Source organism: Pagrus pagrus (genome assembly GCF_965226575.1).
Source record: "Pagrus pagrus genome assembly, chromosome: 23".
NCBI classification, from domain to species: domain Eukaryota; kingdom Metazoa; phylum Chordata; class Actinopteri; order Spariformes; family Sparidae; genus Pagrus; species Pagrus pagrus.
The window spans coordinates 10,325,307-10,351,802 of record NC_140205.1 but is presented as its reverse complement, the minus strand read 5'-3'; the positions used below and the strand labels follow the sequence as shown (position 1 = coordinate 10,351,802).

The 26,496-nt window shown below is 43.7% G+C and overlaps 1 protein-coding gene across 13 annotated transcripts in view; it reads left to right on the top strand.

Moving 5' to 3' along the window:
• The window catches only part of cacna1c (calcium channel, voltage-dependent, L type, alpha 1C subunit), a 193,308-nt gene continuing 166,812 nt past the window's right edge, over nucleotides 1-26,496 (top strand). For all 13 annotated transcript variants that reach the window (XM_084346431.1, XM_084346429.1, XM_084346441.1 and 10 more), the window contains exon 1: nucleotides 1-1,066. In XM_084346431.1, coding sequence (XP_084202557.1) covers nucleotides 1,009-1,066 — 58 coding nt within the window. In that variant the 5' untranslated portion in view covers nucleotides 1-1,008. The remainder of the gene's footprint in view (nucleotides 1,067-26,496) is intronic.

The following is a 26,496-nucleotide window of genomic DNA, read 5'->3' as shown; positions in this document are numbered from 1 at the left end:
GCAGAGGCAGAGAGAAGAGAGAGCTCTAACTCCCGATCAGTGAGACACAGGCAGGCAGACAGACAGACAGCCGCACAGAGAGACAGGCACACGGACTGACTGAGTGACAGACACACCGCCGGACCACCATGGACTGGATCAGGACAGAGAAGCCCGTCTCCGGATGAGACAGGACGGCCTGGCTTGTGTTTTTTGGGGGGACTCTGCCGCTGTAGATACGTGGAATAACCGACAACCCATTGGGAGATTTAACCCCGTGCTACCCGTGATGGAATATTTACACTTCTCTTCTCATTTCCTAAATTTTCTCCTCTCCTCTTCCTCCTCCCTCTCTTCCTCCACCACCTCCACCACCTCCTCTTCTTCATCACCTCACATTTTGACACGCTGCTGAAGATGCGCACGAATGCGTCTTTTGCGCACTTCCATTGCGACCGCCACTGACAGCGCCCGTGCTTTGTAACCTTTTTGAAACCTTTCTTTCTCTTTCTTTTTTGAAGAACCAACAAGGGGGAGAGGGGAGGAAGGATAGAGAAAGAGAGAGAGAGAGAAAGAGAGAGAGAGAGAGAGAGAAAGAGAGACGGAGCGAGCGAGGTGTGAATTGAATTGAACGCGGTGCTGGTCTCATGTTTCTCGCCTAGGGCCCGGATGTACCGAGAGATGCACCGGTGCGTTTTCCCAACCGGTTCCGCCGAAAGCTCTCTCTTTTTTCTCGCCTTCACCTCCATCATGGGGATTAGGTAATATTCACTCCATCCGAAGAAACCCTCCCCATAAATAAGAATAACGGAATACCCCAAAAACTGTCCGTGTCAGACAGTTCTCTCTTCTTTTTCTCCCCCTTTTTTAATTTCTTTATTTTTGGGGGGCTTTTTTTTTTTTTCTTCCTCTTGTTATTTTTCCCTCCTCCTCTCCAGCTTTTTTTCCCTCCTCTCTCCCTCCTTCTCTCTCTCTCTCGCGCGCTCTCTCTCTTCCATTCACCCATAGGGATAACGCCGGACTACATTTATGGTAAATGAAAGCAAAAACATGTACATCCCGGAGGACACCCTTGAGAACCATCAAGGTACGTTGGTGTCTTTTTTTTTTTTTTGGAAATGTATTTATTTATTTATTTTATTTATAACTGGCAAACATCTTGTAACTGTGCATGAGAGAGGGGAGGGGAGGGGAGGGGAGTAAGAGAGGTATGATGATCTCGAAATGGGGATGGGATGGGGAAGGGGGAGGAGGAGGAGGAGGGAGGGGAGGTAGAGGGGAGAAAAAAGGGAAAGGGGTGTTAGCTCTTCTCCTCGTTTTCAACAGATGGACAGATCTCTTTCCTCCACTTTCTCCCTCTGTGTGCAGTTTGTTTATTTGATCGCTCCCCCCCCCTCCCTCCTTCCTTTCCCTCCTCCCTCCCCCGCCGTGTGCAGTTTATGTGCAGCAAGTGAACTTGTGCCGTAATCACGCAACACGGCTGCAGGTACAGATAATGGACGAGGCCCTTTCTTTTTCTTCTCTCGCTTGGTTCAGTCCACACTTGTGGGTTTCTGACAGGCCTATCCACCGGAGAACTGTGGCACAATGGGTGGGCTGTGGTCGCATTTAGCCAACAGGCAGTTGTAGGCGGGCAGCATTATTGTTTAGGGGGGGAAAATGGCAGCAAACGCGTGTCTGCGCGCGTTATTTGGCACATCTCGCCTCCCCAAGGCTTCCCGTCTTGGGGATGAACTCAACTGCACGTTGCTGGCCTACGTTTTGTTGGCTGAGAGCTGAGCAGCGCCCACCGATACGCGCACTCGATCACCATCGATCCCACCCATCTCCTATAATCAATAGTCGTATTTGTCACGTTTTAATCCAACTTCTCGTGTCCGCAGGGCTCCTCGATCGCGGCGCGCTCGAGAGGAATCGCATAGAGATGACAGGTGGCAGTAGGAGGGCCTGCAGGACTTACTTGCCTGCTGAGAATTGGGTTGATGATGTGCTATTTTAGGGGGGGAAGGCAGCGGAGGACAGTGCGCACAAAAAAAAACAGACGAGAAAAAAAAAAGAAGACACGACGCGAAGTTCAACGCGACGACTTTTGAAGTGTTTTATTAGATAATAAAAAAGCCAACAAAGAGTGAATCAGATCCCGGGGCTGTGGTTTGTTTTACGGTGAGGAAAGGGTCTGTTTGCATTGCGCAGTATTACGCGTCGCTCCTTCCACCCACGTTGCAGAGAGCAAAAAGCCCAGCGATGCGCTGCTTTATGGCCGGCCGGACCTTGTAATTCAGAGAAGGGGCTATTTATCCGATCACTATCATCACCGCCATCATCACCATCATCATCGTCGTCCGTCTGCCTTTTCGTCCACAAGCTTCCATCACAACCACATACCTCTCTGCCTTGGCGACAGGTTCCATAGCAACAGGGGATGAGGAGAGGGGTGGCGGTGGATATGTGTGTATGTATGTGTGTATGTGTGCGTGCGTCTGTGTCGCAGCGAGGCACATTCACCAACAGTTTGCAACTAATCGCAGGTTGAATGCTGCCGTCGCGTTCAGCTGATGAGCAGCTCAGACAGGATGGCATCATCATGAAGGGCAGGTGGTTGCCATGATGTAATCTTTATCTGTTGTTGTCAAGAAAGAGCCTCTCGGTCTAAGTTGTCCAAAGAAGTATGAGATCACAACCTTGGCTGTATGTCCAGCGAGACAGAGGTGGATCCTTCATTAGCTCTTCATCGCAAAAGCATACGATCCTGATCAAGGTTAGAATATGATGATCAGTGGCATTCTGCTCCAAAAGTCTATAAATGAAAGGTATTTCAGGTGCAGTACAGCAAAACACGAAGTTTGAAGCACAGTGTTGGTCTGAGTGATCAGACCTGACTAAAATAACTGTTTGATTAATGTTCTCAAGCTGATAAAAATCATGTCGGAATAAGCTTTTTAACGCCTTTCTTATCGGTGTGACATAAGCACAGTCGAGGCCCAGTTAAAGTGAGATTTGTAGCACATTTGTCTTCAGGCTGAAGTCCACTTGGGTGGTGGGTTCAGCACCACGGACAGTTCATTATTCATTGGTCTATTGACAGCTACATGACAGCTACAGAGAGCTACAAAGGCAGACACGGACACCAGTGCATCAGTGTTTGAATCCTGCACGGCTCCAGCGATTGTTTTCGTATGTTGCAGTGCAGGTTGGTAGCTGATAAGGAGTGTGACATGAGGGAAAAAAAAGCTCTAATTTATACAAGATCACCAATTCTTGCAAGAATTCAGTTGGATCTTACAATCCTCATTACAGAAGAGTCTAGACGCTGTGTGAAACATAACTTAACTGTGTTTACAGACAACAGTTTCACAAAGTGTTCCCAGGCCCATGTAGTAATGAGGACCGTCCCACTTCCCAAGTTGGGAAGCTGTTCTTCTGACTTTGGTGTGCGTCAAGTCGGCATGTGGGAGCAACATGGAACGCCAAAAAGTAGTTGCTTTGTATTTTATCACTTTCTCGTTGATGGTTACAGTCAAAAATACCATAATACAGTTAACATACGAGCTACAACTTGATATACAATACGTAACTTTGGTAAAAGTTTCTTACCTTCAACCCAGTGTTTACTTTCATCCACCATGCTTCAGCGTCATGTGTACCATCATTCAGTGCGTTCATGTGGTGTCAGAATGGTCTGGAAAACTAATTTCTGACTGGGAAATTCATGTGAACGCCCCCTCAAGTCAGAGCAACAACTTTCCAACTAGAAAGTTAACCCAAAATAACACTGGGTCGATGCTAAGAAACTTTTATCAAAGTCATGTGTTGTACAGTCATCGTGTTGTTTCCTTTGCCCTTACTTGTCTTTCAAGTGCTGGAAACAGCTGTCAACGTGTAGTTTAAACACTCTGAGTGATAAAATGCAAAACAACCTCTTTATAGCGTCCATGTTGCTCCCACATTCTGACAAACTGAAGTCAGAAGAACGATTTCCCAACTCAACAAGCTGGACCATGCGAGGATCATGTGAATGCAGCGTCATTTTTTCCAACTTTTCCGAGTTGTTGTTCCAACTTGAGTCGGCGTGATATCATTTATACAGTCATGTATAACAAAAACTGGTGAACCTCGCCTCATGCTTGCTTGTGAATGACTGAGCCTTTCGAGGACGCCCCCTTTCAAACCCAATCAGCTCTTACCAATCAACCTGTTTACCTGGGGAATTTTCCAGACAGATGTTTTTTTAGCAGCTTTCCAAGTCTTTTGCTGCCCCGGTCCCAACTTGTTTAAAAAGTGCTGCTGGCATCACATTCAGAATAAGCATATATTTACAAAAAACAATAAAACATGTTGTTTTTGTGCTATTTTCAATGCAGTATATAAAAAAAGGATTGTTATAGACAGCTTCCCAACTTTTTTTGGAATCAGGGTTGTATATAATTAGCATATTATACATGTTAAATTGACTTATATTACTGGTTTTTGTGTGTTTGTTAAGGGCAGTGGTTTGCTGCAGATGAAAGATGAAAGCGCTCTATTGTGTACAGTAGCTATTAGAGAGACCATCGTCTGACTAAAAGTTTCAAAAGTTCAATTTTAACTCAATCCGCAGTGTTTGCCAAGACAATGAAGCCCCACCAGCTCCTTAGCCGCTGCTCTGCAGCTGACCCCGACCTCTCTCTTCTCTCTTGTCAATGGAGGCTAAAGAAAACAAATTCCTCCGTGAGGGATTCAGGGAAAAAGTTCTGCCCACATATAAAAACAGAGGAGATATTTTGTATTCTGAGGCTTTATGTTACAGTTCAGTATTATATTTTCTTCCTTACAGCCGCTCTGTAATTCAAACAGAGTTGATGTTACACATGATCGCACTGAACAAACCAATTATACATAATAATGCGTCTACACAAATTTTTTTTTTTTAAACAAATGAATAAAATGTACCTGTCTTCCACAACCTGACTAACAGACTTGTCATTACTTCCTGTACATGAGGTGTGGCTCTGCTGAAACAAAACACACACCTGTGGCATCTCATGTTATTACATGTAGAGCGGGTAAATGTTGTGGGACGCACACGCACGCATACACGCTCATTACGCCGGCAGTTTTCAGCAGTGTAATCAGCGAGTTGATTCTCCCTGTGGGCGTTGTGCCAGAGGCATGATACCTCCGTTAAGGATATTAATTGGTTTCCGATGGTTACACTGGAGTGTTGGCCACCTGCCAAATCACCCCACTCTAATGACTTGACTTGATATGCTCATTGATTCTATTGAAGTCGCCTCAAAAGACACGCTGCGACAGCCACTGATGTGCTCGCTTTTGTATGCAGCCTCTCACACCGAGCTGTTGCCAGGTTATGTGTCCGTGGAGGTTTTTCTATGCTCAGACGGGCAACTTTTCAAGAGCGCAGAAAAAAAACGTACTTCCTTTAGCTGGACGTTGAGGTAGACTTGGTTTTGTTTGATTATAATGAAGAGAATCCAATATTTTTTTTGTCAAAACAGGTGGCAAACTGCAGGTGGCAAAGTTGTTGCCTTCTCCAAATAACGGCAACAACTAATCTGGCCTTTCTTTCAACTGTGTTTTAATTAGAATCCACAGGGGCAGAGAAATAGCTAAGCGAGCTAAGACATCTATCAGTGTGCTTGACAGAGATGGATATCTGGGCAATTAAGCACCAATCTACCGTTACTCAATCCAGTTGTTGCTCAATATCAGGTTGGATTCGATTCCCGGCAAGGTGGAGGAGCCAGCAACGGAGCGCTGGATAGAATTTGTCAGACGGTGTCGTGTGATATGGCTTCAGCTTTGGAGGTTTTCTTTCCAAAATAATAAGAAAAACTGACATTTCTGTCTAATCATGTCGTCTAGGTCTGTGTATGTTACACTGATGAGCTATTTTTTTCACCATAATTGTACTCCTTGACCTGTCCCTTAATTGTTTACATGGGATACACACAATGCGGTCTCTTAGACTTGTTTTCTTGCCAGTTTTAGCTCAGACATTATAACAGTGAGGTAACTTAATTTGGGTCCAAAGCCTTTTTGTAATCAAATCTTGTTTTCTGCGACTGTCCTTCTCTTCAAGACCTTGGCATTCAAAGAAACAACTCGATTCGTTAACGATTTTGAGATTGACATTTTGGGCAGCGAACACAAACAATGACAGACTTTGTTATATATCCAACAAAAGAGAACCCACCTTGTTAGTGTGTTGCAGTCAAACATGACCTATTTTGATCAAACAATACCCCCCCACCCCTTTACTCCCCCCCCTCACTCGCTAAACAAAAGCCAGCCAAATGAACTTGCATTTGCTTACACACAGGAATGCACGTCTGTCCATTTCTGTTAGCTTGTTTTTGTCCATGCTTGTGAGTAAGAGAGAAAACATAGTGTCCCTTTTCAGTGATTGTCCGTTGCCATGGACGGAGGATGTCATCCCCTTTAATAATTTAGCGTCGTGGCAGAAAAGCAGAAGCAATAGGACAAAATTGTTGCATGTGAGTCTTGACCTTCGTGCTCTATCTCAACTTTGCCATCTCTAAAAAATGTATTCAACCGCAGCCCACTGCTGCTGCCCACTGAGCCCACAATCAATCACGACTGTTTGTAAAACGGGCTGCTCATAGTGAGGAGTTATTACCCAGCTTTTGTTCACATCGGCCTCATTTTTTGCCATAGCAGACAGCTGTTTTCATCAAAAAAAAGTTCAGTAAACCCACTGTGCCTTACCTGCCCAGCACCAAACAACAGACAGACAAAGTCAGCGACTAGCTATTTGAGCATTCAGCAGTTGAAAAGCCAGATATTTTCCCACGTGAGCTGGTGGAAACCAAAACAGAGCTAAAAGAGACTATTGGACTGTCATTCACCTGGTGTCAAAGGTCAAAGATTAGAAATGAATGCTTATTTTACCCAATGACTGCTGGATGTATAAAAAGGCAAGCTGACAGTTCACCACATCAACTTAGTAGTTGTTAGTAGAGTTGTGTTTCCACTCCCACAACATGACCAAAGATCCGTTCTTGCAGGTTTAATTTCGATTGAATTAGACCAAAAAAGTCACTAAGTAGATATCGCTTTGTTTTAATGGATCGCAGGGAAAGAAGCCTGTGAAACACTGGCTTACTTCGTCAGTCCTTTTGTACTAAACTGTACATTTAATATCAGAATATATTAGCGAGGCTACTGCATTTGTGTTAGTCACAACCAGGTTGTAGCAGCTGTGGCGGCAGAAGCATTGAAGAAGTTTGTGTCAGTGCCTCAGAGTGTGTCATGGCTTCAACTTAAGGATGTGACTCAACAACAGCTGCTCTTTAACGTAAAACACCATCTGAGGGACTAATAAGACACATGGAGGGGAGCGGAGGGGTGGACCGAGGGAGGAAAAAGGGAACAGAATGATAGATTGTTTTAAAGCAGAGACGGAGGGAGTAGAGGAAACGGTGAGGTGTGGAGACGGACAAGAGGGATAGAGTCAAAAGACAAGCTGGCGAGGAAACAGAGGGGCAAATAGAGGCAGCCAGTGGAGAGAAGAGAGGGACCTGTAAGAGAGAGGAATAAAAGGATGAAAGGAGCGAAAGAATAGAGACAGAGGGAAGTGCCAATGGGATAGTGAGAAAAGAAGTGAGGGAGCACAGGAAGAGGAGGAGAAGGAGGGAGGATTATCCGTGACTCTGTCTTGCTTAAGCCTCTGGTTGCGTATTGGAAATCTATCCAGAGGCTGTCCTCTGCTCTTAGTGCTATTGGGCCTCAGTCTTCATTTCTGGTGGGACAATACGCCAACACCGGCAGCACTGTGTGTGTGTGTGTGTGTGTGTGTGTGTGTGAGAGAGAGAGAGAGAGAGAGAGAGGGAGTGTATGCAGTTGCAATTGGCCACCTGCCCATATGCATTGTGCCTGCTTGGCTGCCTCCGTCTTTGAGTGCGTGTCCAATCTCCGTTCAGTTCGGACATGTGCTTATGTGTCCTACCTCTCTAACACACAGACACACACACACACACACACACACACACACACACACACACACACACACTCGCGCACGCTCCTCGTCTATTGATCTGGCTGAAGCCACCAGTGGAAATAATGACTCCAGACCTGTAGCATCCTCTTTTATACTCCCTCGCTCCCTTTCATTCGCTACCTCATACTCTCTTCACCTCTTATTCTCCGTCTCTCATCGTTCACCTTAGGTAACCCTTGAATTATATGTCGCTGTTTTGAGTATGAAATTGATATTTAAGTGCCAGAGGGCCTAAAAGTCCTCTGAAGATCACTGCTGAAAAAAAGTGTTGAGGGTAGAATCATTAAATCATCAGAATGTAGTGTTTCAGTTTTATTTACTCGCTAAAAATCTCTCTCAGCAGTTTCTTCTGACTGTCCAGAAGCCATGATCTACATGAGAAGAGCTTTGATTTGATTAAGATACTGGTAACCTGTGGTGGAGCGCTTCCAATTACTACCATTAGGTTATTCAATAAGCTGTATGTGCACGAGTAACTGGCCTTTTTTGCCCTGAGTTTGACCTCTCAGGCTGTCTTTATGTGTTTTTTGGGACATTATTCATCTTATGTATATTTTGACCTAAAGCTGACTATGTGTAATTATAACATTCCCTAATAAGCAGCTAGGATTGAGCCCCATCTTAAACTTCTACATTGTAGACTCAATCCTAGACATCTTGTTATATTGTAGATTCTACAATATAACAAGATGTTTTCAACTGGCGGCGCGCTAACGTTAGCTGTGAATGTGGACGCAGCTTTCAGGCTATCAAAGACGAGGACACTCTTCAGCTTTTAGATATGTTTTGTGTTTGAGCGGGTGGTTCCTCGGCTTAGATGTTGCCTGCTACAGTATATAACTAGTTATAAATAGGATTTTATGTAATTCATATAGAAATAGCTTCAACATATCTGTGTGTTTTTATGAGTCTTTCACTTCTGAAAGCAAACTTACCCTCTTCCGTGGATCTACAGAGACTCATTAAATGTTAGTCTTACATGTTGTTGACATGTTTCACATGAACTCCCTGAGGAGCGCTCCATGTGTGTTTAGCGGCTGTCTTATTCTGCCACATTAAACTAATCCTAGGCGCAACTGTGTGCATGTTTATACATTTCCCAAGTTACAGGAGAGGCTGAGGGAGGACGAGAGACAAGATTAGAAAGCAGTCTATATTATTCATGCGCTCCTCCCCTCTGTCTCTACCTTCCTGTCCTCTCTTGCCTTTCTCCTCTCGCCGTCTCTCACAAATCGTCTTTACTCATCCCTCTCATTCTTTTCTCACTCTTTCCCCCCTCTCTCCGTCACTCAGCTAGCCGTTCATTTGACGGTTTATCACTCAGTGAGGCCGCGTTTCCTTTTCCTCTATGATTTAATCAGCCTGCATTTACTGTACCAGCGCAGAGCATTCGGAGTAGATCTAACCGCAGAAAAGCATGATACAAAACGGCATTTACTGTCCCAACGGAGGATTCGGACTGTAAGCTCAATGCTCGAAACACTGCACAGCACAAAGTGGACAACCCACAACTCCCAGCACTTAGAAGAACTACTTGTCTAGTGTTCCATATGCAGAAAGAGCTGAAGTTAGCATCGTATATCGTAGGCATCCTAAAACTGTGTAGGCAATACAAGTGTTTGGGATGCGTGTACATCATAGCCTTATATAAATCCACTTTATTTTGTTTCTTTATGTGAAATGCTCAACCCTGTGAGTCTTTGTTACCAAACTAGGTTGGGGTCAAATTCTGACTCCATGTATATTGTATGTGACTGTGTTTAAGTAGTTTTTGCTGGTACAATGTGAATACGTGATTTCCGTTTCTTGTCTTCAGCACCGGTGCCCCCAGTACAAAAGCTGCTGTTCAAATGTGACTTTGACCATAAAAAAGAAAGCATTATCGCTGTTATTTGGCAGGGACATTGTGGCCTGTAGTACAATAGAGAGTAAGAGAAAGAATGAATGAATCATGCTTAATTTTAAGAGAGTGTGGCTGCACAGAAAGTTCTGAATACTTGTCTCTCATCAGTTATGTAACAGCGAATCTTAATAGCAGTGAATCTCAACCAGCCGAGTCCGAGTAATCACACCAGAAGGACATAAGGGAGGGGATAGCATGCATCAAAGATGATGGAGGTGTTTTCTTTCCGCAGCACCACCAAAGCTACGCTGTGAGTCCACTGTCCGCCCGAGACACGTCATTTTAGTATTGATGGCGCTCAACAAGCTTGACACGTGTCGATTTGTCAGAAGTTGTCTTTCATTCATCACTCAGGTGCTCGCTCTCCAAAGAAGCACTCTGACTCTGTTTGACACCTGAAATTGACAGCACTTTAAAAATGCAGAGGACTGATAGCCATCAAGCTCTGTTCATATTTGTATAATATGAATTATTTCACTCGTGAAATTGCTATAGATTTGTGTTCCACCGCACTGAGCATCAGATTTGTGTTATTTTTAGTCAAAGTAAATGTTTGTCGCACTGTGTAGCAGCTGTAAGTGCCCTAACAATAAGTTTGACACAAATAAATGCAGACTTGGTGTTGACTGAGATGGATTACATAACTCAAGTGAGTTTCAAGAGTCTTCTAATTGATTTTCTTGCCAGCATGAATGAATGCAGGGGAAATACATAACAACTAGAACCTCTGCCAAGGCCGATAAGTCCCCTTTCATTCAATCAAGGCTAATCCAATATCAAACTATAAGGCTCTGTACCACTCTAAAATTGAAACCATCCACAACTGCTTAACTATAATTTGAGCTCGCCAGATCCACATCGAATTGTTCTCAGCCATAGACCTAAATAGCCACCTAAATATGCCTGATTATTTTCATCAAGATTCATCCATTTCTCCCTGAGGAATTAATGAAAATGTCTGAAAACGCCCTATCTCGCAAAGTTAAACACAGTGAGAAAAAATGTCCCGGATGCGTTCTTTTATCTGGATCCGCACCAAAAGTTAATGGGGGTTATTCTGGGCCGAGATCCATCCTCTATCCAAGTTTTGTGGGAATCCGTTGGGTTGTTTTTGTGTAATCCTGCTCGTAAACCAACCAGCCAACAAACAGACACGGATTTGTCGTACCTGAGCATTATCTGTATCTTTATCTTTATCTATGTTTGTTCAACCATTTAAATTAACTATACCCCTACAAAATAAAAGTGCTCCAAATGTTGCAGAAAATCTTGTGTTCTTGTACAGAAGGACCCGACTGCTCAAAGCGCAAAGATGATTTTGGAAATAGGTTTTTATGGCCCATTGGTTGTATAAGTTAGTCATCTTCATTTTTAAGTCTGCTGTAGTCTGATTGAACATCATAGATATACATGACACGTTGCCTCGACCACATTTTTCTGTCACGTACTGAACTTCTCCCATTCTCGCAAGTTTAACTACAGCTTCGACCTGCGTTACACTTCACTGCACAAGCATGGATTGTCGATAGTTTACACCCACTGACACACACACACTCACACAGGATGTATCGCCCTAACTGTATCTATAAGAGCAGCCTTGCCCATTGCCCACAACTGTGTGAGCTGCAGGAATGATGAAACCCCTGTCCTCATTAGTGGCTCTAATCCCCTCACATACACACTGATCGTGTACAGTACAGTATATGCACCAGCAGATCCGCCAGACATGAAACATGTCTCCAAATGTATTTTTCATGAGGTTAATTTCAGAGTGTGAAAAGGTGGAGAGAAAGAGAGGGAGCAAAGGTGCAGATGGGGAGGAACGTTAGTCACCCTCGGGCTCTGTGCAGGAACTTCTTCACGACAGGGTAGATGTGTGTGTGTGTGTGTGTGTGTGTGTGTCTGTGCACGCACATATATGTTTCTGTAATAAACACCGAGCTGTCTCTTTAAGAGGAAATGAACCCTGACAGCTACGTGTGGCTCTTACCTGTCGAGCAGATGATTACAGATCCCGATGCTCCAAGTGTGTCTTCTTTCTATTTTATGAACAGCATGCATGCACGAGTGCTTTACAGTTCCACAAGACCTTATATTTCTATCCTTGTGTCCCAGTAGGGATTTTTTTTTTTTTAAATTAAAGATATGGAATAAGGTTTCTTATTAACAAGCTGCTACTGATCGTACGAAACATTCAACCGGTTTGAAAATTCTGCGTCTTTTCCGCAGCTTCTATTTGTAGATGTAAAAGTATTTTTTGCTTTCTCCCTGAAGAAACCGTGCTGTGAGCGCTTCCTTGCTTACGAGTAAGCGTACATATGTTGCAGAACCTTGCTCCTGTCTTTTTAAAGCACTTTTGTCTCACAGGAAGTGAGGTTCAGAGCACAAAGGATGTACAGTCATGTGTTTCTATCAGGTTCTTGGTTCCAGCAGCCTTGTTAGTCGGGCCTCTGGTGGGCTCGTCATGGATGGATAGCTGCGCTACAGAGAAGGTGGTCTGTCGCCATAGGCCTACTACACACACACACACACACATTCACACACACATGCACACACACACACCTCTGCTGTGAGCGTCACCCTGCAGCACCCAGGAAAGATAGATTAAACTGAGAGTGGAGTGATGCGGCTCTGTGTGTTTGTCTGTTTGTGTGTGTGTGTGTGTGTGTTTCTGCCTCTGGGTGTGTGTGAATGTGCATTTGTTTGAGCACTTCCTTCTGTGTGCGTGTCTCGGGCCGATAGCTGTCAAATCACTTCTTGCAGCTAAGAATCATGGGTAACAAAAGCCTGGTGAGTAGCCTGGAGCAAAGAGCACTTTCTGTTAGTTTTCCTTTTTATACACCCAGACAGGAAAAGGTTAAGTAGCACTTCAGAATAAGAGACAGAAGGACAGTTTTTACCATCCATCCTGCTACATATAGTTTACCTGCATTGCCATCGGCCATTGGCACTGGATGAAAATCGTGAAGTGCAAAATTGCCCAATATAGACATAATTTCAATGGCTGCTTTAGAAATGCTGTGTTCTAATCATTTCTGGTCACAAATAGATGTTTTTCCATTTATAGCAGGCCTGTACTTTCATTTAAGACATTGAAGAAGAAGTAATAATTCCTTGAGGAATTGCTGTAATGCGTTTGTTTGATATTGAATCCTTCTATTCATCTTGCAGGTCGCCAGATCTTATGACAAACCATGTAATGTGCAGCAACATGACATGCTCAAGTTTAATTTAGTAGTGCTCTCTCATAAAGCCGGGGGCCTTATAGGCAACAGATTTAAAAAACAATGGCCACAATCAGCCAAGCAGGATGAAACTATCATGACTTCTCGTGCTTAGTTTATTTAATTTAATCTCCAAAGACAGTGTATCCTTGAGTTCCCATAATTTAGTCTTATAACAGCTTTTATGAGACGCTCCCTGCCTGATACAAGACTGTCTGTCAATGTGACTTGGCTTTCAGTTAAAAGCCTTAATAGCCCTAATGAAATCACCATGTAATACTCCTCATGACAAACATGATAGATTACATTCAGGATGAGGTTTGAGAGGTATTGGGAGTGGTGAGCACTGTTTTGAAAATGTTTTTGGGATTTTCTGACTATCTTTCTAAAGAATGGAATAGGAGGAGAAAAATAAATTATGATTGATAAATTCATCAGGCTCAATACTACATGGATTTGAGACTAGTAGTCTATGGACTGGTTTGAATCTACAGTGTTTGGTACTGATGGACTTGTTTGGATTTGTTTTGTGGTTCCTAGAAACATAGGACCCTGCGAGCATAGTACCTTGGGAACTTGGTATCCTGGGAACATAGGAACTTGGGAACATAGGATCCTGGGGATGTAGGATCCTGGGGATGTAGGATCCTGGGAACTTATGGCCCTGAGAACATAGGTTCCCTGAAACGTAGGACCTAGGGAACATGAGCCCGGGTATTGGGAGCTTAGTATTCTGGGAACATAGGACTTTGGGAACACAGAATGATGTCGTATTCAAAGGGTGCGACCCGTCATCAACTGATTGAGATGCGCTGGTTACTACTAATAGCATCCATACACAAGCTCCAGCAAATATGTAGCTGGGTAACAGCGGGTATATGATCCATGCGCTATTTCACATTTATGTTTCTGCCCCTTTTTTCTGTTTCGTCTTGTTCTGTTTGTTTATTTCTGTTGTTCAGTCCAGTCTGTCTGCGTTTCTGTTGCATTCTGCTCTTTTCATCAGTCGTTACCATAGTGACTGAGGCTGGACTTGAGAGGATGAAACTAAGGTTAGGAGGCGAGTCAAAAAACATAAAACAAAATCCAGCTAAATTCCTGTCGCTTTCCCTCTTCTTTCACTCTCTGACGGCCTTTTTTCTGTTTTATTTTACGGTTTCATCCCTCCTCGCTTTTCTTCCTCGAAATTTTCAAATTGTGTGTGTATTTCCTGTTTCGCCTCGTTCCTCTTATCTCTTCCCACCATCCCTCTTTTCTTATTAAGACAAGGGTAAGGTGTTCCGGTATGAAATGACCCAACTATATAGGCCATGAGAGTGTCCTTGACTGTCTGTGTGTGTGAAAGAGAAGAGGCTGGTGTGTGTGTATATGTGTGTGTGTGTGTGTCCCCTGCCATCCAATCTATCTAGGCCAGTCTTGATGTGTGTGCTCCATGGACCACTTCCCAGCAGACCACACTGTATGGTTGTGTGTGTGACGGAGAGAAAGAGTTAGTGTGTATGTCTGTATAGAGCAGTCCACTTCCCAAAAGACCAGACTCACTTTCACACTCTGGAATCATAATGGCTAAAACAGGCTTGTTACAGGACTCCTTTTACAGCGTGTGTGTGCATGTGTGTGTTTCCATCTCCAGAGCTGAGTCTATAACCAGCTCCAGAAAGAGGAGGGGGTTTTAAATGGCTGGTTTAGCTATTTAGAGTAGCTTTTGTGTGCAAATGTTTCTCGAGCAGTCAGTCCTGACCTTATATTCAGACTAAAATATCTCAACAACTATGAGAAGGATTGGCAAGAAATTTGGTACAGATATTCATGGCTCCCAGAGGATGTGTGACGGCCCTCTTACTTTTCTTTCAGCGCCATAATCAGGTCAAATTTCTATTTGCCCATATACTTGGTAACCTAGTATAAATCAGCTGGTAAACAGCAAACAAGTTCAGCCTCATAGAACAGCTAGGGACTCATTACTATTTTCATAGGAATGTAGGACCTTTGGAGTATAGAAACCTGAGAGCATAGGATGCTGGGAATGTAGGATCTTGGAAACATAGGACCCTGGGACATAGGGCCCTACAAGCATAGGACCCTGTGAACATACAACCCTGGGTACATAGAACGCTGGGAGCATAGAACCCTGAGACGTAGGAACTTTAAAACTTGAGAACACAGGACCATGGGAACATAGAAACCTGGGACATTGGACCCTGGGAAGATAGGACCTTGGGAACTTAGGACCCTGGGAACATAGAACCTTAGGAACATATAAACCTGATCATGGGACACTAGGAATAAAGGGACCTTGGGAACTCAGGACCCTGGGAACCTTGAGAACATACGTCCATGGGAGAAAAGAAACCTGAGAAGATAGATACAGTACACTCCCACCACTAGGATGACTGTAGACTCCTGTTAAGTGTTTGTGTGTGTGTGTTGAACTACATGACATACCTGTCCACTTTCCATTTTTTCTTATCTATGCACATATAAGGTTGTTTTGCCCATTTACCATTCATATATTTTGTGTTACACACACTGAAGAAAGTCTTTCAGCTCCTCACTCTCACACGCAGAATGCCAAACGGCTGCATGGCAGACCTTTCTCCTTGCACAAAATCAATTCTGCATGTGTGTGTGTGTCTGTGGTTTATACCAAAGTCACCCAGTATGGAAATGAGAGTGAACATACACTCCATTTCATCCGACTGATCGGAGGTAGTAGGCGTGGCGGTAGTTCAGATGTAACTGTGGCTATTCCTCTCTCTCTCTCTCTCTCTTCCTCTGCTATCGTCTTCTTCTTCTTCCTTTTTTTTCATCTCCTCTCTCCACCCTTTACCCCAGCTCATCTCCTCTTCGCATCTGTGATTTGTATTCTAGATCAATATGTCTGAGAGAGAGAGAGAGAGAGAGAGAGAGAGAGGGAGAGAGGAGATGATAGGTTTTTTGGGGATTGGCTTGGCGCCTGTAGTGATGTCATCAGAACAGGAGGCGCGACATCGTCTGTTGTCATGTCAACCAAAAGAGATTGCTCATAAAGAGAGAGATAGATGGATGAAAGGAGGGGATGAAGGGATGGAGAAGAGAAATAAGGCAAGTATGTGCAAGATGTGTTCATTTTGCATGTGAAAACACAGATTTACCTTAATGTTATCGTGTTGAGGAACATTTTAAATAATAAACAGATCACAACTACATGAAATGGACATAATGACAGTAAATGCATAAAATATGGTGCAGCTGGAGTAACTCTGCTCCATCTGGTGTCAGCCTGTAATAAAATTAAAGATCTTTGGTCCGGCATATCAAAGCAAGCGTAAAAGTATGTAAGTATAATCAAGAAAATGTACCTAAAGTATAAAAATAGAAGCACTTTGTCTTTGTTTTTTTCCTGTTTGTATTTTCGAGTCGGTTGAAAAAAAATGTTTCCATGTTAAATACACATCTCAGCTTGTTTACTGTTGCTGTTTAACACCTTCAGACGTCGCCCCCTCCGGTGTTTTCAGCAGTGGACGGTGTAAAATGTCATAGTCGGTCCTCTGCGTGCATGCGTGCGTCTGGGTTGCAGCATGATAAAGTTGATGATTAATGACATTACCTCAACGTGGCAGACGGGTAACCATGGCGATGCCAGATTAAACAAACACAATGTTCCTGCAGGGACCGAGGGAGAGAGAGAAATGGGGAAGGAGAGAGGAGGATGAGGAAGATGTTTTTTCTAAGAGATTCATTGTGATTGTAATGTCCTGAAAGCTTGTTCAAGTGGAAGCCAGAACACAGTCCAGACCTTTAAAGGGTCACCTCAGTCAAATATAATGAATTGCTGCAAGAATGACATAACTGCTTTTCTATTTGTTACTGGAGCTGTTTCATGGTAACTCATGTACTGAGTCAGTCAATATCCTTTGGTTAGTGAAAGCCTTTACAGACCTAGGTACTCTATGATTTCAAAGTACTTCCTTCTCCCTCAATTTCCTATGATCCTCTATCTTTTCTCATGCTTCTGATCACCTTTTCTCCCTTCTCTTTCTGCCTGCTCATCTGTGGGTAGCAGCAATCTCTCCCCCCACCCCCCATCCCTCCTCTCTCTCCTGTTTCTGTCCCCCTAGTCTTCACTAATGAAGCAGAGATCTGCTTGGGGCCATTTTCCTCTCTATCAATATTCTATGCCAATTACCAGGGTTGGGTTATTAACACTGACACGGGGAACCATGTCGCACTGCTCAGCACCTCTTGTCACCTTGCACACACTCACACACGTAAAGGTACAACAAGCACACGGACCTACAGCGTCTCTCATATGCACAGATGACAGATATTTGTGTGTATCAGTGATGACAATAGGACCATTTCACCTCTGTATGATGAAAATACATGTGAATAGATGCTTAATGTCTTCCAACCGGGAGACTCTCAAGGGACCATTAAGGGTTATGTTGCCCACAAAAGACTTCACTAGCACTAGTGAGATATTCTGGCAATGCAATCGGCAGAATAAATGCTGGCAGTATGCTGGAACTTTAAGTTTCTTTACGTTCAATGTTCAATTTTATATTATGACAATGCAGTGCTTAAAGGTGTAATATGTAAGATTTGGCCACCTATCAAAATTACACCTCAACAATCAATCACCAGAGTAACCGCTAAATGTAGCTGCCGTTGAGCTAGTAAGCTCAGTTAGCTGCCCAGCTAGTGGTTTGGACTGGAAGCTCAGGGACCAGGGTGTTAGTGTTTGCATTGCTAACACAGGAGCTTTGGACCAGGACAGGCCAGGGCTAGCTGTTTAGCATGCTAACTTCAGTAGAGCTCCTGCACTGAGCAGGAGAGCGTTGGTGTTGTTTAGTAACAGGCAATCACCTTTTGAGGTACAAACTGGCCAGGGACTAGCTGGCTAGCATGCTAACTTTAATAGATATCTCTGCAACAAAGTACATAGACGTCTTCGACATAACTTTAAAAAAAACTGCTATTTCTTCACATTCTGTTGATAATTCTATTTTTTATTTTTCTAATGTTATAAACTAAAATTCTTTCACCTTTAAAAAGAGACTCCAACTTTGAACCCCTCCATTACTTGATACCATACTTTACTTCCAGATGAGAAAGTGTTTATTGTGTCTTTAGTAACATACTCAAAATAGCTGCTACGCTAATGTTTCCTCAGAATAGCATCTGGTTTCTAAGTAGGACCACTTAGATTTCACAGCACTTTATCATTTCATATAATTTTTTCCTCATGCTGGCAAAAGGCCATTGTAGCCGCAGTGGAATAAATCTTAATTTTCCCGCATTTAACTTATGCTAATGCTAATTATTGCCAGGGCTAACAGCTCCACGTGGCAGCGGGTTGCCAAGTGTTAATGATGCAGGTAGTTGTGTCACCGCACAGTAGGGCTGATTGTAGAGCAGATGTTGAGGAACTTGGTTCATGAGGTGTTTCCTGATTTGAGCTGGGACCTGAAACAAGAGAGAAAAAAGAAAAATCAATGGTGTTTGAAGCACCCTCACCATGGGATCTGAAATTGAGTGTGCCTAAATATGGTCGACTTTCACTTTAGGAATCAGCCTCATTAAAAGGAGCTCATAATTTGCGATAGGCTGCGACTAGTGTGGGGCTTTGAGGCCATGAAAAGAAGTCCTGAAGGAGAGGAAGCGAATACGGTGAATTTTCAGTTCATAGGTTGAGTTTGAGTGTATGTGCTGTATGCAGCAATGTTTCGGAATTTGTGTGTGACTTACTCAAGCTGTTGGTCAGATTTAATATACTAGTATTTCTGACATATGGAGGACTTGCCAGAATCAAGCACTTGAGGCCCTGACCCATGTTTTAAACAGTGCCTTAAATTACTTAAATGGCTCCAATTTTAGACCACAGCTGGCTAAATTTGATGGATGTGTATTCCAGCATTCAAGCAGTGATATACAGACATCCAACTATTAGCCGCTACTCTAAATGTTATCCATTAATTTAGCTGGAAATGTATTATTTTTGCTTAAATATAGCCACATTTTCCGAAGTGCATTATATCCGTCTCTCTCCGCTGAACATAACTCAAAGCTTTAACTATAAGAGGGATATATGGCTTGAATATTGAGATTTTTCCACAGCAGTTGTTGTGACAAGCGAGCCCAGGGTTTTGGGTGTTTGGCAGTTCAGACAGGCAACAACAGCCAGTCCCACAGTCTGAGCCAGCTGCTTGTTGACTGCCCAATCTGATAGGCCTGACTGATAGAAGGCTTCCAACGAACACACAAACACATAAACACAAATGCAAGCACACGCACACATGCAGATATATATAATACAGTCATATAATCAGCCCTCTCAGTTAAGGTAAATAAATATCTTCACTATAATCTCTTTCTTCCTCTGAGACAGGAAACAACATCTGGCCAATCAGTGCTTTGATGTGAGGTCACATCACAGCCATTTTGGAGAAACGTGACAGTCATCTGTCCTCACTCATGTGTTGTTTGTTCACCAAAAATCAAGCTCAGAGGAATGCCTTTTAATGAAGAACAAAGTCGGCGCACTTTGGCACACACTGTACACACATGTTGGACCTCTTCTTCTCCTACACTCGCTCTGTCTTCCTTATGTGTCACTCCCTTTTTTAGTCTCCTTTGCCTTCGCTCAGTCGCTGTCACTCACCTTGTCTCAGTGCTGCTCTGCTGTCTGTCTCTGTCTGTCTTCTGGGTTAAAGTCAGTGTGTGTGTAATGCAGCGTGTGTGTGTGTGACCGTACCTCAAAGTCAGGCATCTGGTGGCTATCAGAGTTAATCACCCAAGCTTCCTACAACTGCCCGTGACACACAAGCTCACGCAAACGCACACAATGACACACAGACACACACAGGGCATTTATTGGAACATGACAGCTCATTGGGCCAGCGCTTGGGAAGGAAGAGGGACAGCACAGCGGTGGCCAAAGTGGCTGGATGAAGAAATGGAGGGCAGAGAGAGGCCACGGGATAAAAGAAAAGAATGATAAGAAGAGGGAAAAGGTGGAAAAGGAGGGTAGGGACGGTGGCAGGGATGTGTGAAATGAGCTATCACACGTTTGGGCATTCAAGAATAGAAGGACTTGATAATGACACCGCTGCACCGCTTAAATAGATGTGAACGGGAGGTGTGAAATGCCCGGACAGCAAAAGCAGTGTTCATTTGGTGCGCTGGAGGCAGGTGAATGAGTCAGAAGAGAAACACATGAAAACAAACACATCAGGCTGCCCACAACAGAGTCAACACTCCTCTTCTTCAGATGAATTCACGCCTGATTAAGGCATAATTTCAGAGCGAGTACGCGGCACATTCTCGGTTCAAAGTCGGGTTTGCTTCAGCATCACTTCTCATGGTCAGGGTTAGGAGCAATTTGCAGGGCTGAGTCAAGGCAGGGCTGTCCTGTCAGGGAGGACAGGTCAGGGCCTGGAAATGATAAATCCACTTATGAAAGTAAGACAGGGAGAGGAGAGGGGAGACAGGCAGTTCTGCTCTGTTCTTTTCCACTGACACTCTGCTGCCTTATGTAGTCTCCGCGCCGCCGAGCTGCACCACAGTGATCATTACGAGGACAGATACAGTGCAGAGCTTTCCAGCTGCAGGTGAAAGGTCACACAATGACTGAATTGTTATGGTTGCTTTGCATATAATCATTCTTTTTTCCATTTGGGAAAAAAGTCTGTACTCCTGTACTTGTCTAACTCTTTTTTGTTGTATTCAAACTTTCCATTATTGATAAGCGTATCCATAATGTGACTTTGTCCATGCCGTGAGCAGGGCTGGCGTACTGCTCCGTGTTGTCAGCCTCAGTAAAGACAGCTGTATTCCATCTAAACTGCTCGCTAAGAAATAGACAAGGTCAGGACACCTGGTACGCTCCGAATGTGTCCGTCCCTCCTTCTGGCTGTCTCGCTTTATGACACTCTCCTTTCATCTCTCTCCACTCGAGCTCCATCCCCCTCACCGTCATCTTCTCCGTTTCCTTCTCTCGTATTGAGGTTTGCATGGGGAGGCTCACATGCCACACATTTCTGGGGCTACAGTGAGAGCTTTGTCATGTATTTTTTATTGCATAGCTCATATATTCTGTGTCTACATGTGTTCACATCTCAGCGAAGTCTGAACTCAAGGCAGCCCAGGAAATATTATACCTTTGCTGGTCGATTTGTGCCATTTCTCTCCAAATTTGGGGATTAGAAGTCAACAATGATGTCCAGTTTTGATTGACACCGTCAGAGACTTGACTACATGTTTATCATCGTGGTTGTTTCAGTCAGTGGTTGTCATTTGCAGTGATGTCAAACTGCATTATATTGAGAGGTGTTTCTAATATTTTGGCCACACTATTTACATACATGAGACACACCTCACACTACAGGTGTACCTAATAATATGGCCAGTGAGTGTATATACACATATACATACATCAGTATACGTTCACATGCTTGGAACAGAGTAAGATTTCTGTTCTGTGCTTTAGCATGCAGCACAAAATGACAGGACATTCTGTGTAATGAATGTCATGTTTCACCAACTGTTAATTGTGTGACCGTGTGTGTGTGTGTGTGTGATGGGTAGATCCTGAATGTTTCCATGGCAGCCAGATATCTGACATCACAGTGTTTTTTTTTAATTCTCACACTGACTAAAGCAGATAAGACAAAGATAAACCTTTGCTACTGTTGGAACTTTCAGAAAAACATGGTGCATTTCTCAAATGAAGAAGAAAGTCTGGTTATTTTTGGTTAAAGGAGACATATTACGCTCATTTTCAGGTTTATAATTTTAATCTATGAAATGCTCTGCTTTAGCTCCTGTCTCTTTAAGCCCCCCCCCCCCCCACTCTGATTGGTTAGCTCACACACGCCTGAGCCAGCAAAGCTCACCGTGTCTCCGGTTGTGTTTTCAGCTTCCAGTTAGCTCCATTTCTACCGTGAATATAGACATACGTTACGCAAATGTGTGACATGGTGACATAGTCTGACATCACGAAGTCTCAGAATTAATGGCGGGACTACTAACGAGGCGTTCCAGGAGCAGTGTTTTCTGTGGGAGAGAGGAGCTCCTGTTGGCGCAGACTTTGGGCTTTTTAACTTTAAGGGCTTTTACATGCACAGGACCCTAAACCTAACCTATAAAACGTAATAGGTCTCCTCTTATATTAATCACTAAAGTTAATGATAGCATTTCACTTTGATTTGGTTCTGAAGGCTCCTGTTGTTTAAGAGAGGAACAGACAGAAAGACATGCTGACATCGTTAGAGGGACTCTGCAGGAGCACAATATGGATTAGAAACTGCTCCCACCACTTGATGTCCACCCTACACAAACACACAGAAAGACACACAAAAACACACACACATGCTGCCTCCCCCAGTCATGCAGCTCCCTCCTGGGTTCAGTGCGAGCAGCTGTGTTAGCGGTGCAGTCATGGTAAATCACACTTTTCTCCTAATTGACCTGCCTGCTTAGATAAATGGAAAAAATGAAAGAAAAAAAAAAAAAGCAACGAGAAGTGTTGGTTTAAGTCAAATGAGCACAAACCGCTCAAACAAAACAATATTTTTTAAAAGTGTCTGGTGTAATTAAGAAATGAAGTTTTGAATGGAATATCTGAGTGATTAATATATTCAAATGTGGATTTATTTCAATTCAGTTAAGTAGAGCTACTCTAATTTGATTCATTCCCACTTCTTAGACATGATTTATAAATATGGAACTTGAAGCACAATAAAACACACAGCGTATAAACCATTTGCATGTATGAAAAATATCCAATTCAGTTTATTTATGTCTTGTGCGGTAGCAGGCTTGTGTGCAGTGTGTGCTTTTTTATCCTCCCCTGTTTGTATTTACTTTTTTCATCCTTTTTCATAACTGGTGGTCAGTTATGATTTCTTTAATCGACACTTCCTTCATCCTTTTGTCCGTCGTATCAAAGACCGTCGCTGAAGTTGTTACGTGATTGTCCTCTCTGAGCGTGCTCCCTCGCTTGTCTTTGATTGGGCGGAGAGAGGAACGCCATAGCAACAGCCAGCTGATGGATTAAAGCCATAATTGGGAAGAGAAAGTCACTGTGATTACACACACACACACACACACACACGCACTCACACACATGCATGCACACATTTAATTAAAAGGAAACGGAAGCCACGAGACAACTTAGTTTCTCCTTCTGTGCGACAGTGTTACCATTATTGTCACCCCACGTACACACAGACTCACTCACACTGTCACTCACTAACTCAGCTCACTGTAGGAATCAAACATGGATGCTTCTCCCTCGCAGAGTTTTCCCCATGCCCCTCCATCATCTGTGTTAATCAGCACCGTGTGGAGCCACTCCACTCTCATTACTCCTTGATTAATCCATTAATTATGAGAAAACTCTGTTCGATTGTTACTGAACAATATGTGTGTGTGTATGTGTGTGTGCATGTAGAAGCGTTTGAGCCCATAAGTTTACCATGCCAACACGTATAAGTGTGTGTGCACATGAGCTTTTTGTGTATGTGACTGTGTGTGTGTGTGTGTGTGCTGAATACATGATTAAGTGCGAGTGGATGTAATTTGGGGTGGGCTAATAGAAAGTGGTCATGCAGTTAGACCTGGTTGTGCATTACAAATCACCATAGCTGGCTCGCTCCTCAAGGTGACATTCAGCTCTGACTAGTTCACCTGGAGAGGTGTGTGTGTGTGGGTGTGTGATCTCTAATTTCACTATGTTTTCAAGTCTCCCTGTCGAAAGAGGTCCAATATTATGCTCATTCTCAGATTCATACTTTACAGTCTTGTCCCCTTAGGGCCCCCCCCCCCAGCCCAGTCTGATTGTCAGCTCCCACTTAGTCGGCTTTGCCAGACACGGCTAAGCTGGGGTCGTAGCGGTGACTGTATAGTTGTGACATCGCAATCTTACGGAAGTCCTGACGGCTTGTTTAAAGTCACAGGTTCTGTACACGGGCTGTGTGCATTTCTCCCTGTATTGAGCATTGTGCCACTTTCATTATTTATATACCACCTAGACCTGCTTTAAAATAATCATAATAAAAAAGAAATAGACGTCTCACTTTCTACAATGTGGTACCTTTAAATCCTTGCTTTGAGAGGGTTGTTGGCTGGAGTTCACTTGGGAAATTATGTTGCTTTTTCTCTCGGGGCTTCTGAGGAATTGTTGACCACCTGCTCAGGTTAAAAGCTTTGGAAGATTTAGAATCAGACGTATGAAATAAAATGAAATTTCAGTAGTCCTGGAGTTAAATTAGACACCTTGGGTGTCGGGGGGGGGGGGCGGTAATCTCCCCCCTGTGCACCCGTGTTTGAAAAAATGTAGCGATAGTGCCCTCTTGGATGCCCTCATGCTAGATAAAACATGGTAAAGTGCCCTCTAGGGTGCCCTTCTGGTGGGGAAAATGTGATAACGTTCCCTTCTAGGGTGCCCTTGCAGAGGACAAAACGTGCTTTCTAGGGTATGAATGTATCACATCTCTCTGTATGCTGGTGTCCAACCACATACAACTGGAGCCTTTTTTCATTTTTATGCCCTTGCCCCTCAAACATCCTCAGTCTGCCACTGGCTTCAGAAATCCCACCAGTAATCGAGCCTAAACTCACATTTATTATTCAGGTTTTCTGAAAAAAAAAAAAAGGATTTCCATGTGCTGTTCATCATTTTTAGTGATTTCCGCATATAATATTTGTTGGGTAAATGTTCCTGTCCCCCCCGATGATATTCAGTCATCAATATTCAGCCTGTTGAGTAAGTGCGGGCCCAAATTGCATTCTTTGCGTGATAATCGAGCCAGTAGAATAATCAATCTTTTAATTTTCTTATCCGAGTCTGTGCCGCGGTAGCAGGAGGCAAAGCAAGCATCCAGTCATCCTCACATCCTCCTCCCCAGCCGTGTCCTCCGGCTCTTCTTGGCGGCTCCTGGGGCCTTTCTTGGCCACATAAGATATGCAATACCTCCAGTATGTTATGGGTCTGCCCTGAGGTCTCGCTTAGTTCGACCTGGCCTGAATACCTCAACAGAGTGGCATCCAGAAGGCATCAAATGTCTGCACCACCTGAGGTCCAAGTCACGCTCTTCTTGATGTCAGAGGTCCTCACCCTGTCCCCAAGGGTGACCTCAGAAACCCCCAAAAAGAAGCTAGTTTCACAGCTTCCCAAAAACAATCCCAAAAGTCACGGCCGAAGCAGAGGTTTGGGGATCACGTGACGAATTTTACCATCCAACTCAGCTCCCTCTCCTCGACCTCTAGATGCTTGACCTCCTCTAATCTTCCGTTTCCCAGACTTGGCCGCTCTGACCCTCGTCTCGCCTCCTGCAAATATGGCTAAGAAGTATAACTGAAAGCCAGGATGCCTCACTTTGAATGAATATTTGACTGCATATCTTGCCTGGTGTTTCAGATGTGTCAGCTGACAGCAACTGAAAACAGGAATGCTAATAAATTCACACAGAGGACAGAATCTGTCTGCACATCTTTGTTCTTTTATTTCCTGTACTTCTTTCTGTCAATCCGTCTCTTTTCCTTCCTCCCTTTTTTCTTTCGCTCTCTATCCATTTCACCCTTTGTTTTACTCTTTCCTCCTCTTCATCTCTCTCTTTCGCCTCACTTCCATCCCTCCTCTCTCCCCTCTCCCTCTCTCTCTCTCTCTTGCGGTGGATTATTTTTGGGCTGCCTGGTTAATTTCAGTAGGAAGTCAAGCTCAGTGCCAGGGAAAGTGGAACGCATATAAAGAAGCCAAAAGACAAACAGAGACATCAAAAAGCTCCTCGTCTTTTTTCAGCCTCTCAGCAAGACGCCGCATTGAAGCTTTGTCTGCAATATCTGCGCGCGTGTGTTTCGAAAGTTTATTTTTGCAGCTAAATAACGTGATTAAATTCTCCTCTCCACTCCTTTCTCAAAAAACGTGCATCTTATCCCATAGAATCCAGCTCTTATCATTGTTTTTCAAAATAAAATCATGCATCGCATGACTTAATCAGCAGGGTTGCAGCAAGGTAGCCTGGCGTGTCTGTTCTATCTACCCCAGCATCAGCTAATATGTCCATCGGGAGCTGCGCGACATGCTCAAGTGTCCTTGAGCAACACGCCAACACCCTGCTTAATCACTGTAATTTACTTTGGACAGGAGCGTCAATTAAACGCCTCAAATGAACTCCAGCGGTTTTATCGCCTCTCCAGAATTGATTTTTTTGTCCCCCCCCCTCTGCTCAGTAGCACCAAAATTTGGGATGCGTGTGTTTAATAATTCAGCTGGCAGCGGGCTGAATGCTAATGAATGTCAGTGATCCAGTCAACAGTTAGAGTGGTCTGCCTGAGTGGAGACGGCAGATTATACCGTATTACAGGCAAAGAGGATGATGGCAGTTATT